At 32.1% G+C, this 17,832-nt stretch overlaps 1 protein-coding gene and 1 long non-coding RNA gene across 2 annotated transcripts; one reads left to right on the forward strand and one right to left on the reverse strand.

Annotated features, from left to right (window-relative positions):
• Positions 1–1,747: 1,747 nt before the first annotated feature.
• Positions 1,748–2,470, reverse strand: LOC120179761 (pectinesterase inhibitor 3-like). The gene has a single exon (XM_039185267.1). It carries the CDS (start codon positions 2,408–2,410, stop codon positions 1,850–1,852), a length of 561 nt encoding a protein of 186 aa, XP_039041198.1. The 5' UTR covers positions 2,411–2,470; the 3' UTR covers positions 1,748–1,849.
• Positions 2,471–11,348: 8,878 nt separating this feature from the next.
• LOC120179760 lies at positions 11,349–14,407 on the forward strand. Its single transcript, XR_005521647.1, has 3 exons — positions 11,349–11,456; positions 13,731–13,735; positions 14,396–14,407. It is a non-coding gene; the product is annotated as an uncharacterized LOC120179760 (long non-coding RNA).
• The last annotated feature ends 3,425 nt before the right edge of the window (positions 14,408–17,832 follow it).

Below are 17,832 nucleotides of genomic sequence, written 5' to 3' on the forward strand. Positions count from 1 at the left end.
CCAATTGTATCCCCTCCAGTGAATTGTTCTATGTCAATAGACAAACTTGCTAATATCTTGAATGCTCTACCCCTTTAACCCAATTTCTGTTCAGTTTGGTTTAGACATTAGACCCATCACTCATGTGCTCTATAAGTTACTTTGACCTGCGAATGGGATTGGCTATTAGATTCTGCTGTATCTTCCATTACCTAGATTCAGAATATCTTTAATCGGAAAAAGTTTATTATAACTTGTGACCGATTGGAAAAGAAATCAAGTTCCGTCTGGTACATTTCACACACTTTTGTTGTGTCGGGCTAGTCTTTTAAGTTTTATTTGGCAGTTGAGGTGGTTTTGAAATCTGGATGGTTGTTTACTTGATAGCCGTCCATGTATTGATCGGCAGCCTGCTAGCACTTCTTCCTACTCTCCTTCTCATGATTTCTCTCTCTCCTTCGCTCTTCATGCTTTTGATGTAAAGCATTTGCAAGTCAAAACTCGGTTGTTAACTCAAAAGAGAGTGAATGTATCAGCACTTACTAGAACATTCAAGATTTCATGAATTTTAGGCCAGCAACTGTGGTCTGTTGGAGGTTCTGAACTTTTAGTTTCAGAAGCCAGGGATATCAGATACTTGTGCCCCCATGAGGGCACTCTTTGTATGTTAATTTGTGGTCGCCACTGTGAGTTGTACATGGAGTTTGTTCTCTTTATCCATCAGACATCTGTTCTACTTTCTAACAATATGTCCCGAATCCAGTTTTGCAGAAAACAGCAGCGCATCTAAGCAGCATTATTAAGGAGTCATGAATTTTATAATGACGCATTTGTATCTTTGTTCTGAGATACCCTCTACAAGTTGTTTATGCTATTTACAAGCATTCATCCATCTATTGTCGTCGCTTCATACACCGTTTCTTTGTTATTTCATTTTGGCGCATACTAAAAAAGTTGTCACTCTTTTCTTTAAGAATTTTTTCATGCATAGATGATCCTTATCATTAGGAAAAACTCAGTTTCCCCTTTTCAAGTTTTGATTTCATTTAAAAAGCCTTTAATTAGTACTAAATTTTCTTTTGGGGACATAGTCTCTCTCTCGTACTAAATTTTCTTTTGGGGACATAGTCTCTCTCGTCTATCAATTGTCAAAGTTGTTCTACATCAATAGCTTTAATCATATCCACCGTCACATTTGGTGAATGGACAGAGACAAAAAATTATTCCCCAAAAATCTACCTTTGTTCAATCGAATATGGTAAATATAACCATAAATTCAATAAATACATTTTAATTATTGACAGATTATATATTATTCAAAACTTGCAAATTATATGCTTCATCAACCATATCTTTTTAAGATCAATAAAACAATATCAAATCAATCGTATCTTTTCTAATTCTAAATGTTACATACGTAAAATTCTAGGCTTTATAAATATAATGGAATGTTATTTTCATATTTAGTTTTAAAAATAATATATTTAACAGAACGTATTGGTATTAATGTTAGCCCAACAACCATGTGACACGAGTCGTCATCACAATGATGCAGACAGGATGGCTGTGTCAAGGGATGGTCTCCCTTCTCCTATGTCTCATATCGTTTTCATTTTCCCAGTTTGGTCCGACATTAATTATATGTTAAAAAGTTAAATTAAATTAACAATCACCAAATCATTCAACTGCCCGATATTAACACGAACTTGGAATTTTAAAAAGGAGGGGGAAAAAAAGATACAAGAGATGAAAGACATATCGTCTTTTGCTTAATCTAAAAATAGCAATTATTATTACATATACAGCTTGCAAATAGTAAAAACCGTGAACATGATAAAGCTGTTAAATCACAACCATTCAATTGCGATGATCAAGAATGAGTTTCATTGAGCCTATTGATCATGTAGAGAGCGTTGCTGGTAACCTTAGCCACATTAGTGATCTTCCTCTTCACGTCCGATTTAACATTTCCATCGACACCTTCAAACCCATCAAGACACGTGTCCTCGTTGGTCAGCGCCGCACTCACCCACGTCTGCGCATTACTCATCTGAAACCCGAACGTCTCCCCTCTCAAGTGCTTCAACTCCCGTAGCGTCTTGCTCAACTCCTCCATCGACTCCGATATCTGCTCCACGCAGTCACTCAGTGCTACTCGTTCCCTCTTGCCCTTCCCTGTCACCCTCGTCCTCAAGAAGGTTGACACCTTCCGGGCTCGGGACAGGCTGACTTTGACGGCTGCTTGGGCCAAGTCACGTGGGGTGTTGGCCGGGCCGGAGTAGGAAGAAAGGGTCCGGAAGCAGAGGCTTGGATAGCTGGCGTTGACACATGATGAACGGACCAGATCATTAGATGCACCAGGCTTCGATTCGACGGCGGCGGAGCTGGAGAGTAATAGGAGGACCGTTAGGAGAAAGAAAGGGCTTTCCATTGTCAAATGGTGGTGAGTGAGTGAGTGAGTGAGTGTTATGTGCTTAGCTTGTCGGGGAGATGGATTTTATAGAGGGAAGCGAACGTGGGGCAGATGGAGTTGAGTTAATGGCTATAGTACCCTCGAAATTCTTTCCATTGCAAAATTGATATTTTTTTAGTTATGAATACAATTTGAATATGTTGAGAAAGTTGTAAAATTTTACTGAAAAAAATAGAAAATCCCTGACGGCATTATATGTAATAACACATTTGCGTATGATGTGAAGGGTAGAACCGGTAATCGGAACATGAAACTTATCGGGACTTAACGCAAATGCAAGAACATGAACAAATAATTAATTAGAGAAAGAGAGAGAGCACCGACATCCAATCAAAACATTGCTATTTATTGGTCTTTTCTAAATTCCACCCGATGAAGAAAGGAGTTTGAAATCTACTCCAGCTCACTCGTGATTAAGTAGAATTCCATTGCAGTTGCAGTTGCAGTTTGATAACTTCCTTCAATTGCATTCAACCCTTTTTAAGAGTTATTCATCTGATTTGATTTAACCTCACCACCTCTCTTATCACTTTGAGATGTTAAGGTTAGATTTATTCCTACCATAAATGCAAATATAGGATTGCTTCTATTCGATCCACGAATGAAACAGAAGCATCGTTGTACTGCTACCGAGATGTGAATAGTTTGTTGATGGAACCGAATCCAACTAATAATTCATATTAATTATGTCGAAAATTTTAGATTTTTATATATTTTTTTTTTAAAAACATTTTCTTTTATAGTAGAATTTGGGAAAAATCAAATTACTTTTTTGGACCCGTGTATCTTTATATAAGTTATTGTTAGATTTCGGTATTTATAATTTAATCTGTCATCAAATTATAAATATAACTTATAATATCTACATTTTTTTTATTATACATTGGAAATCATTGGTTTCCGTCAGCAGAATGTTCTAGCCATACTTTTTCATACACCAAGATGCTAAAGGATCCTTATCTTCGAGAACATAGATAAACTACGACACACAGGCATGACCTCTAACAATACTCATGTGATCCAACATAACAAAATCTAGTCTAATTACTAGATCTATTTAACGTGTTAACCTACGAATGTCTTAATAACCCTATATCTTGTATTTTCAACAGAATACCACTATAAATATTCTCCAACAACGACTAAATACGGGCGAGAGACTTTCACCTCCACCACACCTCTTGTTATACATCTAACTCTCTCACAAAGAAATATCAATCATACACAAACTAAAAGAATAAATCGTTGACGGCCGACGATATCAATCTTTCATCTATAATTTTTATAATATTTTAATATCTACGATATATATAATATAATTACTTATTTATTTTATAATAACACTCTACATCATATAAATCAATAATTAAGAATTTTAACCTAACTCAAGAATCGTTGAATGTGGAAACTAATGCAACCGTGGGACCTCACAAAATACGTAAAAGAAATGAATTATTTAAAGTAATGAAAACTGGTAAAGTAAAGGGACCAAACTCGTGATTAATGAAATGCTGTTGATACTCTCTGTTTGGGTTGTGAAGCAGAGCATGTGATGGGGTGGCCCTGTGACCATCAAGCAACTTTTCCATTTATGTTCATATAATTCAAAAACTTTCATATCCATTCAATATCATCTGGTTCCCCCAAGGAAGCACTTTCCACTGTATTTATTGGGTTTAATGTACACATTCAAACTTCAACTTATAATTTTTCTCAAGGCCCCTTTAAATGTCCGATTGATATGAATATAACTAATACTTCTATAAAACTTGAACTATTTATTAATAAAATTATAATTTGACATAAATAAAAATTCAATATGTTTTTCATTTAATGTAAAATATAATTTTTTTAGGGTAAACTACATAAATGACCACATAACTAAGAGTCAGGCGCAAAATGACCATTGTTTTTAAATTTGCGTCAATATGACCACTGAAATATTTAAATGGTTTCAATATAGCCCCTACCGTTACCATTTAACGGGAGTATTTACGTGATAGTTAATAAAATTGGTATAATTAGGGTGCAGGTCCTTGTAAAGTTACATATTCATCGCGCTGACACCCTACTTTGTTTTTCTTTCATTTTGTTCACTACTTGTATATGATTTGTTTCATTGGATTTTCATTTAATGCAATTTGATCCTTATTTTGTTTTTAATTTGTCTAATGCCTCAATTTGAGCATTAACTTTAAAATATTTTATTCTAGTCATGTATTAAATTTATAGATTAAATTCCAAGATTTTAGAATTAATCAATTTGATCACCAAAATTAACTTTATTCTTATTTTTTTAATAAATTTATTACTTCAATCAAATTGTGACACAATTCGCCTTTTGTATAATTTAATTTAATTAATTAATTTAATAAGTTTTCAATCCAATCAAATGTGACACATGTCACCTTTTGAATTGAAGTGAAAATAAATGAAAATGAGTTTTGAAACCCAAGGGTAACCTGCACATGCCTTAACCACTGAGCTAATTCTCACATTTTTTATTGAGATAATATATATATTATATAACTTGTTTAAGTTTAGGCACAAAAAAACCCAAAATGAATTAGTAACCAAGCAAGCCTTAATGAATAAGCTAAATCTAATATTTAGGAATCAATTATAATATTATATATTATATTATAGTTAATGATGAAATGTCATCCAGCTCAGTTGATAAAGCACAAGGCTCTTAACCTTGGGGTCGTGGGATCGAGTCCCACGGAGGGCATTTCATAATTTGGAGGTCTCCTACAGAAGCTAAGCTGCTCTCAACCTGGCGTTAGGGGCAGCCTACTATCCTACCTCCCCCCTTACCCCATTACATATGGGAATAAGGGTCAGCTATTTTTTTATATTATAGTTAATGATAAAAAAATAAAAATGAATAAGTAAAAAAATTATATATAGGCCAATTGAAAATACGACAACACTTAAATCATTAAAAAAATTAATAATTTATTTATAATTGATTTAAGATTTTAATGTTTTTAAACTAAATTTATTATTTTCATATTTATTTTTTAATGATTATATATATGAAATCATTAAAAATAATTTAATATATTCAAATTATAATCATAAGAAAAATATTTAAAATTAAAATGATAAATTTATCTTTGATTTTAAATTGTTCTCTTGTGTTCGTGTATGTTAAATAAATGTTTAATTTAATTTTAAATATGATTTCATATATATAATCATTAAAAATTAAATATGAACACAATAAATTTAATTTAAAAATATTAAAATATTAAATTAATTATAAATAATATATTAATTTTTTTAACAATTTAAGTGTTATCGTATTCTCAATTGGCATAGAATTAAGTCATCACTTGTCTATTTTTTTCTGTCATTAACTATAATATATAATATATAAAAAATATTTTAATTGATTCCTAAATATTAGATTTAGCCTATTTTTGTAATAAAAAGTTTAGGTCATGGGTGTCTCCCTAGTTCAGTGTCAGAGCATACCTAAGGCCTAATTGGGTTTAACATAGAATTTACATATTGCCCACCAAGAGAGACGGTGATAAGATTCGAACTTGGCCTTACAAGGTCAAATTCTTGAATCCAAACCACTTGTACTAACACTCGTTGGCATTAGAGCCTATTGGTTAAGACTTTGATTGGTTAGTAATTGATATTGGGTTCAAATGCAATTAAATTATTTTAGTTTTATTTTTCTGCTTAAACCTGAACAAGTTATATAACATATGTATTATCTTGATAACAAGTGTGAAAATTGGTCAACGATTAATTCTAAAATCTAGGAGATTTAATCTATAAATTTAATACATGACTAGAATAAAAGATTTTAAAGTTAATGCTTAAATTAAGGCACTAGACAAATTAAAAATAGAATCAATATCAATTTGCATTAAATGAAAATCCAAGGAAACAAATCATATAAAAATAGTGACCAGAATGGAAGAAAACAAAGCAAGGTGCTAGCGCCACAAATACGTAACTTTAAGGGACCCATGCCCTAATTATACCAATTTTTACGCCATGTGAACACTTCCTTTAAATGTTAACGGTAGGTGGTTATATTGAAACCATTTAAATAGTTCAATGGTCATATTGATGTAAATTTAAAAATAGTGGTCATTTCGCAACCCGACCCTTAGTTATGTGGTCATTTATGTAGTTTACCCAATTTTATTTTATATATAATTTACTGTAATGTATTTTGTAATCATTTTTCATCCAGACGTCATTGTTACACTTATGTTTGAATCCAAACATATGAAACACTTAATAGTTTTAATTTCATCATTTTATTTTTGAGTTTCAATAACAATCGTATTGTTAATGCGACATTGATTAGACAAATTAATGATATCATAATCACGTAATAATTCAGTTTATTATGAAAATATTAAATTAGATATCAATCTGATAATTTTTAAGTTAAATATTAATTTAATTTAAAAAATTAGGCATCAAACTGAGAAACATCGATAAGTTAAAGTATTAATTTTTATGTTAAACATTGAGGTAGGATTATGTTGACACATTATAAAGCTTTTAAGTTTTACATGATTTTTTTCCGAACCAACTTACATCACTAGTTAAATGAATCGTTGTTGTTTTTAGAGATCATGAGTTTGAGTACCAGAGACTGTAATAGGGTGATTGAGCATTCATTGCCAAATGGTTAATAGTATTTATAACATATACTACTTTCTAATCACTTTAGTTTAATAAAAAAAGTTTTACATGCTTTTTAATAATTGATTAAGTAAAATTTGATGGTTAAAATTAACGGTGACAAATAAGAAGATATAAAAAAAATCTTAAATTTAAAATTTTATTTTCAGTTATCAAATTCAATTAATCCAAGTATATGAAAATGTATAAAATTTAAAAGTTTTATATTATATATCAAGGGTTAGGTTAGAAAATGATTGGGTAAATTATATTAGAGGTCACCTAATTATAGTCCTTTTTATTTTGACCACTATTTTTGAATTTTTATCAATTTGGTTACTCAATTATTTAAATACATTCAATAAGATATCTACTGTTAACATTTGACGGAAGTGATGATGTGACAATTAATAAAATTGGTAGAATTATACATTTAGTCACTACCTTCGGGTGGGAAGAAAATTGAGAACGCTAAAAATAAAGGGGCCATGAGATTTAATCCTTTGTTCACTGGGTGATAAGGACAAAGCTTAACCACTAGGGCAAACCTCATAACTTGGTTTAAAATGAACCAAGAGTAGTATATATTTTGTATTTAAGTGTAATCGTAAATTCCTTTTTTGAATAAACAAAAAATAATTTTTAACTTTATCTTAACTTTAAAAAATATTTTTTAAATTTATCTTAACTTAATTTTTTTTTAAAAATATATTTTTTGACTTTATCTTAACTTTAAAAAATATTTAAAAAAATATTTTTTACTTTATCTTATCTTTAAAAAAACATTTTTAACTTTATCTTAACTTTAAATTTTTTTTTTATTTTATCACGACTTTAAAAAATATTTTTGAACTTTATCTTAACTTTAAAAAATATATTTTAAATTTTATCTTAACTTTAAACATTATATACCACTCTTAGTCCATTTTAAACCACTCTTAAGATAAAATAAAAAAAATTAAGATTACACTACGATACAAGATATATACCACTCGTAGTCCATTTTATACCAAGTCACTAGCTTTACCCAATGGTTAAGCTTTGTCCTTCTTACCTAGTAAATATAGGATTGAATCCAATATCCCCTTATTTTCAGCATTCTCAATTTTCTTCTCATTAGAGGGTGACACGAAATACCATTTGATTTGATAGTTTAAATTTATTTTAATTTATTAAAACTATGACCAAATTGATAGAGTATATAATTAAAGTGACAAAATGTGTAAGTCTACCAATTTTATTAACTTTCGTGTCATCATTTCCGTCAAATGTTAACGGAATATGGCTTAATCGAATACATTTAAATAATTGAGTGACCCAATTGATAAAAATTAAAAATGGTGGTCAAAATAAAAAAAAAGACTATAGTTAAGTGGTCTCTAGTATAGTTTACCCAAAATGATGTCAATATGAAAGCGAATGGTACCGACAAGTGGGGGGTTTATATGAAAGACACAACACAAAATCTGAGTGGCCATCTTAAATTTCACCAATATTTCAAAACCTCTCATCTCACCAAAATTTCAAGTGCTTCGAAAATAGAATAATAATTAATTAATTGTCACCAATACAAAAATTCACTGTAGAAACTAATAACTCTAACCAAGAAGGATGTGGGGGCACACTGTCGACGCTATTTCTCGTTTTGCGATGCTAATAAACATGTAGATATGTAGTTTTGTCTTATATACTCTTTTTTGAATAATTCAATTGTAGATTAATCTAAGAAAACAACAAAGCTGTAATATACGAGCAAGAAAACAGATCCATCAATGGTGCCCCCAACTGGCAACTGCTGCACAGAGCAGAGTTCACCCTATCTAATCTATCAATGCAGCAAGATTGCAAACGAATTTCTATCACAATCCACAGTACACTCAACTGATCGGAAAACTCCCTCTAGATTACTTATTGTTACGTTTTTCCCAAATAAAGTACAAATAGCCTGCCTAAGCAAGTTTAAGGATACAAACAATAAGAGACTTGCCTTTAAGATTCTTCACAGCCCATCTCATAACGTTGTCCCAACCAATCTGCCCCCAATGCAGAGAGCAAAGTTACATAATCTTCGTCCAAACTTCGCAATAGAAATCACACTCCGCGAAGATATGATCCCAATCTCAACAGAAACATCACACAAATTGTACCACCATTCGCGCAAGTCTATCTTTAGTCGACAACCTGTCCAATATGATCATCCACGCAACAATCACATGCTTAGGAACATGAAGGGGGACCAAATGACCATGTGTCACTGCACCCTAGGGTCCCAAACCCATCTGCTAGTTACCTCTTTCCAGCTCACACCAGCCCCAAATAATGTTCTAGCTTCAGTTCTCAACTTTAGCGGTCTCCTCAAAGTCCAACTATAATGAGACTTACACTCCACCTGCTAGTAGTCCTCTCTTTTAAAAACATACTCCTTAATCCAAGTCACATAGAGAGAGCCTTCCCTTGCTAGAATACACTTAATTAGCTGAAAGCTACAAGCTCTACTCCATCACAGCAGATCCCTAACACCTAATCTCCCATTAGCCTTTAAAAAACAGATCTGCTGTGAACTAACACGAGCACCACCCTGCGCAGAGTCATCCTTTCTAGAAAACTCTCATGAAAAATCTCACTTTAGGGAGAATAACTTATCTGCACCAATAATTGGATATACTTCATAAAACAACTTTGATCAGCTGAAGTCTACTCCCATAACTGAAGACCTTCCTAGACCAAGCTCCAAACTTCTCCATGATCTTCACAATCAAAGGAGAGGAGTCCTTCTCACTGAACTTCTGAGTCACCGAAAGGATGTCAAGATATCTCACGAGTAATCTACCCTACTTAAAACCAGTCATAGCCTGAATCTCAGTAAAACCATTAATCCCCATACCACAGGAGAAAAACTCTGTCCTATTAGCATATAATTTCAATCCAAACATTTTATAAAAGACTTTAAGAACACTCAAGAACCCATGACTGAATCAACATAACTATGAAAAAAAAATAAGGTCATCTGCAAAACACGAGTAAGGAGAATTCTTCTTGCCTTTGTTCGCTTCTCCAACTAATCTGATTTTACTTATGCCACCCGAATAAAATTAATCTTTAATTTGATCAATGGTACCAGCTATGTGAATCAAGTCTGAAGAAGCCAGGGAACTGTTGAATTGGCAATTCAGGTCAGTAGAAAACCCAGAGAATATTAGAGTATTATGTAATAGAGGTTGTTATAACCATTTGAAGGTTGTTATAACAGAAGCCTATTCAGTTGGACTAATCAGTTGGGCTAGTTGGTATTATAAATAGTGGGCCTCTCCACTATGCATGATATACGAATACTTTGTAATTTTCCTAAAACTTTGTATTGTTCTGATCTTCGTACTTACTTCTCTTCTTCACTTACTCACTACCAGTTTTCCATAGCTAGGTTATTAGTAGCTACTTTGCTAATTTCCTGTTAATTAACACTCAAAATTGATTTTTATAGAAATATATTTAAACTTTTATTTATTTTAAAAAATATCATACTAATATGACATGTCTGAATTGACCGAAAATGATTTATTTGATCAAAATATTATTACCAAACCAAAGAGACTGTATTTACATTCGCATGTTTCTCCAATCTTAAACCAAATCAAAAGTTATTAAGACAATAATTAAATAAAAAACATTATTATCAGACGACAAATTTATTTCTTAAGAAAAACACCAACTACCATACAGAACGGCTTGAGCTGTACCTTCCTCTTCTACACGATCATCCCATAACCTAACAACGTTGCCGTTTATCGCCGTAAAATCCTGATAACGGTACCACCCCCTCTCCCCTTTCCTCAACCTCAACACTCTTTCCCAACTCTCCCACCATTCTCCGCCGCAACTCCCTTCCTTACGATACCCGTCACCGTCACTCCATCCCGTCTCCGTCGTATCACCGACGACATCAGTCTTTTCTCCGATATCATTATAGTAATAAACAGTCAACTTGGGCATCCCTCCTTTCGTCGCCCCATCGTTGCAAACCGACTGTGAAACAACCGTTTTCGTAACGGAAGCTGGAGAGATGAAATTGAAACCACGGGTGAAACTGTCGTTTTTCTTCAGCTTCGTGAATCGGTCGATCAATGACGGACATCGAAGGGCTTTTCTCGTGACTTTTAACGGAACATGATGAGGTGGCGTCGCCGGCAGCTCTTATCCTCCAAAAACTAACAGCCGCCGTGATAACAGCGACCCAAGCCCATAGGTTATTAAAAATAGTGTAAATCCCAAAACTTACATAGTTAAATGCTAAAGCTTCGACCCGAGAATCCAACAACTGGTTCATGTCTAAAGATTTTCCAGTTTGGTTTCGGTTTGTTCGTGCGGTTTGTGAGAGAAACAATCTGAGGCGCCTATAAATGGTAAGGGGTTAGGTGTAGGGCAGATAAATGTGGACCGTTGGATGGCCAAGTTGAGAGTAGGGATCTTGATCAAGAAGAATTCGATATGCTGAGAATCGAAAGCTAAGATGCTAATATGCTCGGGTAGATCCCAACTTTAGGTTAATATTTTATTCGTGACAGGTGTTGGTTTATAATTGGTTGTTATTTTCACCTCCTGTCGTTATCTTGATATTGATTATTTGGTCTTTGCAGCAGCCCAATATAAAGTCAGACGTGACACTTTTAATATACGATTAATGAAAAATATTATTAATTTTATTATTATTTTTTAATAAAATCGGTAAAAAATTATCGAAATATTATTATTTCTATTAATTTTGTTATTATTGGACGTTTTATCAGTTTTGTTGACATATCCGGTAAAGTATTATCTAAAATATTATTTTTTCTACCGATTTTGTTATTATTGACCATTTTACCGGAAATATTAAAAAATATTAATAGTTTAGTAGAAATAATAATATTTTAGGTAATTTTTTACCGGTTTTGTTAAAAAAATAATAACAAAACCGATAGAGTATTTCCTTAACTGTATATTAATACTGTCGTACTGTAAAACTTTCTATCTATGAAATGTTTCACGTGTGATAACCTTAATATACGACTAAGGAATCGATTTTGTTATTATTTTAGTTAGAGCAAAAGGGGCTGATAAGAGAAAAAGATATGAGTGCATGCATTGTGTGGAATGACAGTAGGACGCGTGGGAGTAGATAAGTGGTCTAAAAGACCGAATTATCCTACATCTACCTTGGTTTCTTTAATCAATCAACTACATTGCTTAATTACTAGTATTATGTAAAATTATAAGTGTCATGTAGTTGTAATGGGTAAATTTAAAGGAAACGATGAATTTTTTTTAACAAGGGAAATGTTGCATAGAAAAGAATTTATTTGAGAATTTGAGGTGAAATTTATAGTAGTTGCCAAAATCGTTTTGTAATGCCAGTAAAAAGATAATTTTAGATTTAAAGTTGTTGACGATTATAGTTTGAATTTTTTTATTTCACATATTAAAATGAAAGAAACTTAAAATTGTAAAAATTAAAATAAAAAATATTATTTAACACACACAAACGATATGTGCCATTGACATCAATGATAAATTCAGAAATTCAAAAGTGAAGATTCAAAATAAATATTATAATATTCACTAAAACAATTACATAATCCAAAATAACAATTCATTCAAAAAACATAAAATTATTAATATCTAAAAATACTTACGATTTTTTTTATGATATTCCTTGAAACGATTTCATGATTTTTTTAATCATTAATTTGGAGAAAAAATATCTCTTTATATATAAATTATCAAACAATCATTTAAGAATTGATCACATATACTATTTCACATTCTATTATTTACTATGTTCATTTTATAAATGTTCTTTCCACACTTGCAATTGTTACGGGGAGGATCAACACCAACTTTATGAACAAAAAGACTTATTGGTAGGGATGTGTAAATTCATATATCAAATCTGATTCAATCCGAAAATTCGGATATCCAAAAATTTTGGATGCTTAAAATAGTTATATGTATCCGATCTAAAAAATTCGGATATTCAAAATTTCGAATATATGAATTTTTGAATCAAATATATGGACATCTGAATATAAAATTTAATTTGAAAAAAAATATATTTTATATTTTATGATTTAATGTAACTTATTCGATACATTTATTATATATATATATATATATATAAAAGGATTTTTGGATATAAAGCAAAATATGAAGGTCCAAAAGCGTGGTTCTCCCATTCAAGAAAAGATGAGATTTATATCATCCTTCATCTTCTTCTCCTTATTTCATTATTCTCCATCTTTTCTTCGCTCTCATTTTCCTCTAAAAGTGTTTAGCTCAAAGGTAAGTTCTTGAGAACCTTTTACACTTCTTCTAAGCTTCAATTTCATCCTCAATCCCTTTAACAAACTTGTTTTAATGATTCAAAATCTTGGGTTCTTTATTTGCAAGAAAAAATGGGGTTTGTCATCTAATTTTGGAGAAGAGTGATAACTAGCTAAAAAAGCTTCATTTCAGAATTCTTTAACTAATGCAATATATTTCTAATCTTTTTTTTTATGTTATGACTTCCTTAAATGTGATGTTTTGTTGGGGATTTGGGTGTTGAGTATATTTGGGGGTTTTGTTGATTATTTATTAGATGAAGTTTTTGTTTAAAAGATTGCATTTTTAGGGTTCTAGATGACCCTAAGTAACTTCTATAAGTTTTAGATAATATTTGGGGACCTTGGGAGGGTTTTAGGAGTGATTGGAGAGTTTCACTCATGAGAAACATATTAATATGCATCAGTGGTTTCGAAACCCCCTAGTTGGTTTCGAAACCCCTTATCCAGATTGTAAAAGTTGTATTATGGTTTCAGAACCCATTAAGGTGGTTTGGAAACCCCTGTCTAAAATATCTAATTAGGCATAAAATATTACCCGAAAGGTCATGGACTCATATTATGATATAAATAGGATCGAATATGTATAAAACATTAGAATAAGTGTTAAGAAAGGTGTTTAGAGGTGGGTTAGGACCGAAGTAATCATATTAGGTGTAATATTTCCAAGTATCTTCAATCAAACACGTGTCGAGTAATCGCGAATGAAGGATTGTTGCGAATGATATACCAGTGAGTAGAACGATGAATGACCTAACGATCGAGATAAAGGGAATCGATTACCACATGAACACCTATAATCAAAGATGAGAAAGTTACCCTATCAGTTCAAGGGTGAACCGATGGGAGGTGTGATGAGAGCCACTAGGGAGTCATTATCAATAAACTAACCCCGAATCAAGTATTAGGCTAATAGGAATATACCAAGTGGGTAGCAATGAATACTAATTACCTTAAGGATATAAAACATTAAAAGACTAAGAAGCCCTTCATAATGTTCTAGATGATAGAATGAGTGAGATAGAGTCGAGTCAGGGGATAACCTCACCTGATCATGATGAGTTTGATAACGAGTAGTCGAACAACTTCGATTGCCTTCATGTGGTATCGGTTGACGCGTGTTGAGATGTTAGCTATAAAGAAGAGCTTTATAATAATAACGAATTAATAATAATGTAAATTGTGTGCTAATCATAAGAACCTTATGAGGTAAGATTCCATAAGACATATACATTTTGTTTGCCATTCGGGGAAAGATGAGGACACCTGAGTCACTTGTGTTTGTAAGTAACGATCGTCTAAAGTATATCTAGATGAAATATCTATATATATTCCAGAAGTGCTAAGACACTTTAGTATGAGTGCAAATGTACTTCCGTATCAGTGCTAAGGCACTTTAGTACCAGTGTTTGTCACTTCCGTTAAACAATGGCAATGCCACCACACACACACACACACACATATTCGATGTTGTTCTTTGTATCATGCATATTGCATTTTTTCATTGTTTGCAATTGCGGTTAGAAAACCAATATATGTATACTCATGGCGAGGCTCTTAGTATAATACTAAGAGAAACATGAGGCTCAAACTGTAGTAATAGAACTATTAAACCTTAAGTAGATATCACTCGATTATAACCATGCATGTACCTATTGTTCATTACCTTATCTTCTAGCATGCTTATGTTTATGAGATTCATATACTGATCTAGATTAGAGATTATACTACTAGGCTTTGTAAGCTCAACGTTTGAATGTTTATGTTCATACGTTAGTATATTGAGCCATTCGAGTAACACCTTCGTAGCAGGATTTCTAGCATTCCCCACAAAGTACTATTTGGTTACTTATAGTGGGCATATGTATTCATAAGACCCTTACTTATGTATTTGGGTTTGTAAACTTGAGTTCTATTATTTGATTTAAACCATGTGTCATTGAGCTCAGGTTATAAAAGTATTTTATTACTATTATTGATGTTTTTCTTAAACATATGGTGTTTTAAACGAAAAAGAAAATAGTTAACCACTTGGTGGTTCCGTGTAATATTTTAATCCTTCAGATTTTGGGTCGAGTCAGATTAGGGTGTTACATTATACATATGAACTTTTTCTCAATGTCAAATATTAGTAAAAATATATCCCATCTTTCTTGCTTCATTTCTTTCGCATAACCTATTTCCCTTTATCTATTCAACTATGAGGGATCCCTTGAAGTAAAGTTCTTCTTTCAACCTTCTTTTTTAATGATTTGCATTCATTCTATAAAAATTACCATCTAATCAAGATACTATACATTTTATAAAAAAATATTATCTAAAAAATATTCAATCAACAAAAATTTAGCCCTACTTAAAATTCTAATTTATCTTGATTAAAGTCATAATTCTAATTTCCTTTAACCCTATAAAAGGGATAAAATATCATAAAAATCTTTTTAAAACTGCATAGTTATAAAAAATAATGGGCTTGATGGTCACTTTTTCCTCTGTAGTAAACTTAATTATCAATTTCGCCTTATCATTTTTTTGCATCAATTTAACCATCGAAGTTGTTTAGTGTCATACCCTAATCTAGGATTAGATTTCTTAGGAAGTTTGAATAACAATTTAATTAAAATTTTTGGGTTCACTAGAAATATTAAGAAGATATGGGGACTTTAAAATCGATAATGAGGATAATGGGAAACGAAGTTTAAACCAACACTTTTCTACTACAAACTCCACCCAATTACGCCAATTAACCCAACCCAAAATATGAATCTGTCAATCAAACGTAACAGTATATCTAACCAACAATGAACCTAAATTCGGCCAGGATTTATCCAGTAGCCTTGGATTAACTTTCCAACAGCAACCATGGTGAACCAAATGCACTAGTAGCGATCTCCGACATCGACAACGAGTAGTGAAGGCAATCGTCTTGATAGAACTACCCTTAAAATGACTGAAATACCAAAATAATTTGGATCTCTAAAATGACTAGAATAACCTCGAGTAATGAAATGATCTAAACACTCTCATGACCTAGAAATAAGTGGATGACATGAGATAAACTCTAGAAACACCTACAAACCTATGTCTTGTACTGCCTCTAAAGGTCCTGGAGCACAACCCAAGTGTGTCGGTCATTCTGGATATGGTTACAATACATAAATAAATAATATCATCAGAATACATCTTCGTCCCATCGAGATCTTTTCTGTTGTGATTTTGATGGTGATCAGTTTAACTAGTGCAATCAGTATTAAGAAATGAATATTCTGAAGGATATCGGTCCAAATGATTGATGAGTATCGTGGAGTTGAGATATATTTAATTTACTTTGACTCAAAATCTTGATAATTCAATATAAATCTTGAATATTGAAAGTCATCATTTTACCCTTATTGAGTTAAATTATTAAGAATTCTTTTAGGAATCGTAATGACTAAAATGCCCTGATGGCTTGAGTAATGGAATCACTCGTGTTATATTTGAATCTTAAATAATTTTGATGTAAGATTCCTGAATACCTTTCTGATACACCCGAAATCCTAAATGGTCATAAAACATTAATTCCTGGACGTCTAATTAGATATGTTAGTAAGCGAACCCCTTTTAATAGGGATATTATTTATGATATATGATCAATTTATAGAAGTTTCATGTTTCCCTCCTAATAATTACCAAGTGCTTCAGAAAAATACTAGATCTCTAGTGTGTTCCTCATGCATATAAATATTTTCTCATATATTAAAAATATTACTATGATATTTGAAATAAAAACATGGTTCCTGATATTAGATTTCTGATACTAGATACATCTGGCTCCATATTCTGATATTATTCTTTATTGATTATCATGTTTTATATTGGGGTACTATTTGTGATATGTTATAAAGTTCTACAAGTTCAGCTCCGATCAAGCTGGTAATTCCTTATGGGCCTAAGGTGACCCTTGGGTGGACTCCTATGTCAAATAAGCCTAGTGGTAAGACCTTATAAACCCTAAGACAATCCCTTAGGGTGACTCTTGTGCTTAGGGTAAGTCTTGATGGACTTAAGGGCACTCCTCTTAGGTGGCTCCTACGTTTGGCTAGGGTAATTCCTTATGGACCTAAGATGTTCCCTTAGGTTGACTCCTACGCCCAATGAACCTATGGTAAGTCCTTATGGATGCAGTTCTGGGAACTTCATATCATTGTTTGGGTGGAGGGTATTATAATGATTTTAAAAATATATTTTTCTGAAATAAACTACTGCTTCTATTTTTAAACTATGTTTATATTTATTTATGGTTTTGCGAGAACACAGTAGACACCCATTTTCGATCTCCTGAATTTGTCTCTCTGAACGCTTCTGTTGGACTGTAGGTTTCCCATA

The sequence above is a fragment of the Hibiscus syriacus genome, unplaced genomic scaffold (genome assembly GCF_006381635.1).
Source record: "Hibiscus syriacus cultivar Baekdansim isolate YM2019G1 unplaced genomic scaffold, ASM638163v2 tig00112452_pilon, whole genome shotgun sequence".
NCBI lineage: Eukaryota > Viridiplantae > Streptophyta > Magnoliopsida > Malvales > Malvaceae > Hibiscus > Hibiscus syriacus.

Coding starts and splice junctions, on each gene's coding strand:
- LOC120179761 (XM_039185267.1), bottom strand. CDS start 2,410: ATGGAAAGCCCTTTCTTTCTCCTAACGGTCCTCCTATTACTCTCCAGC.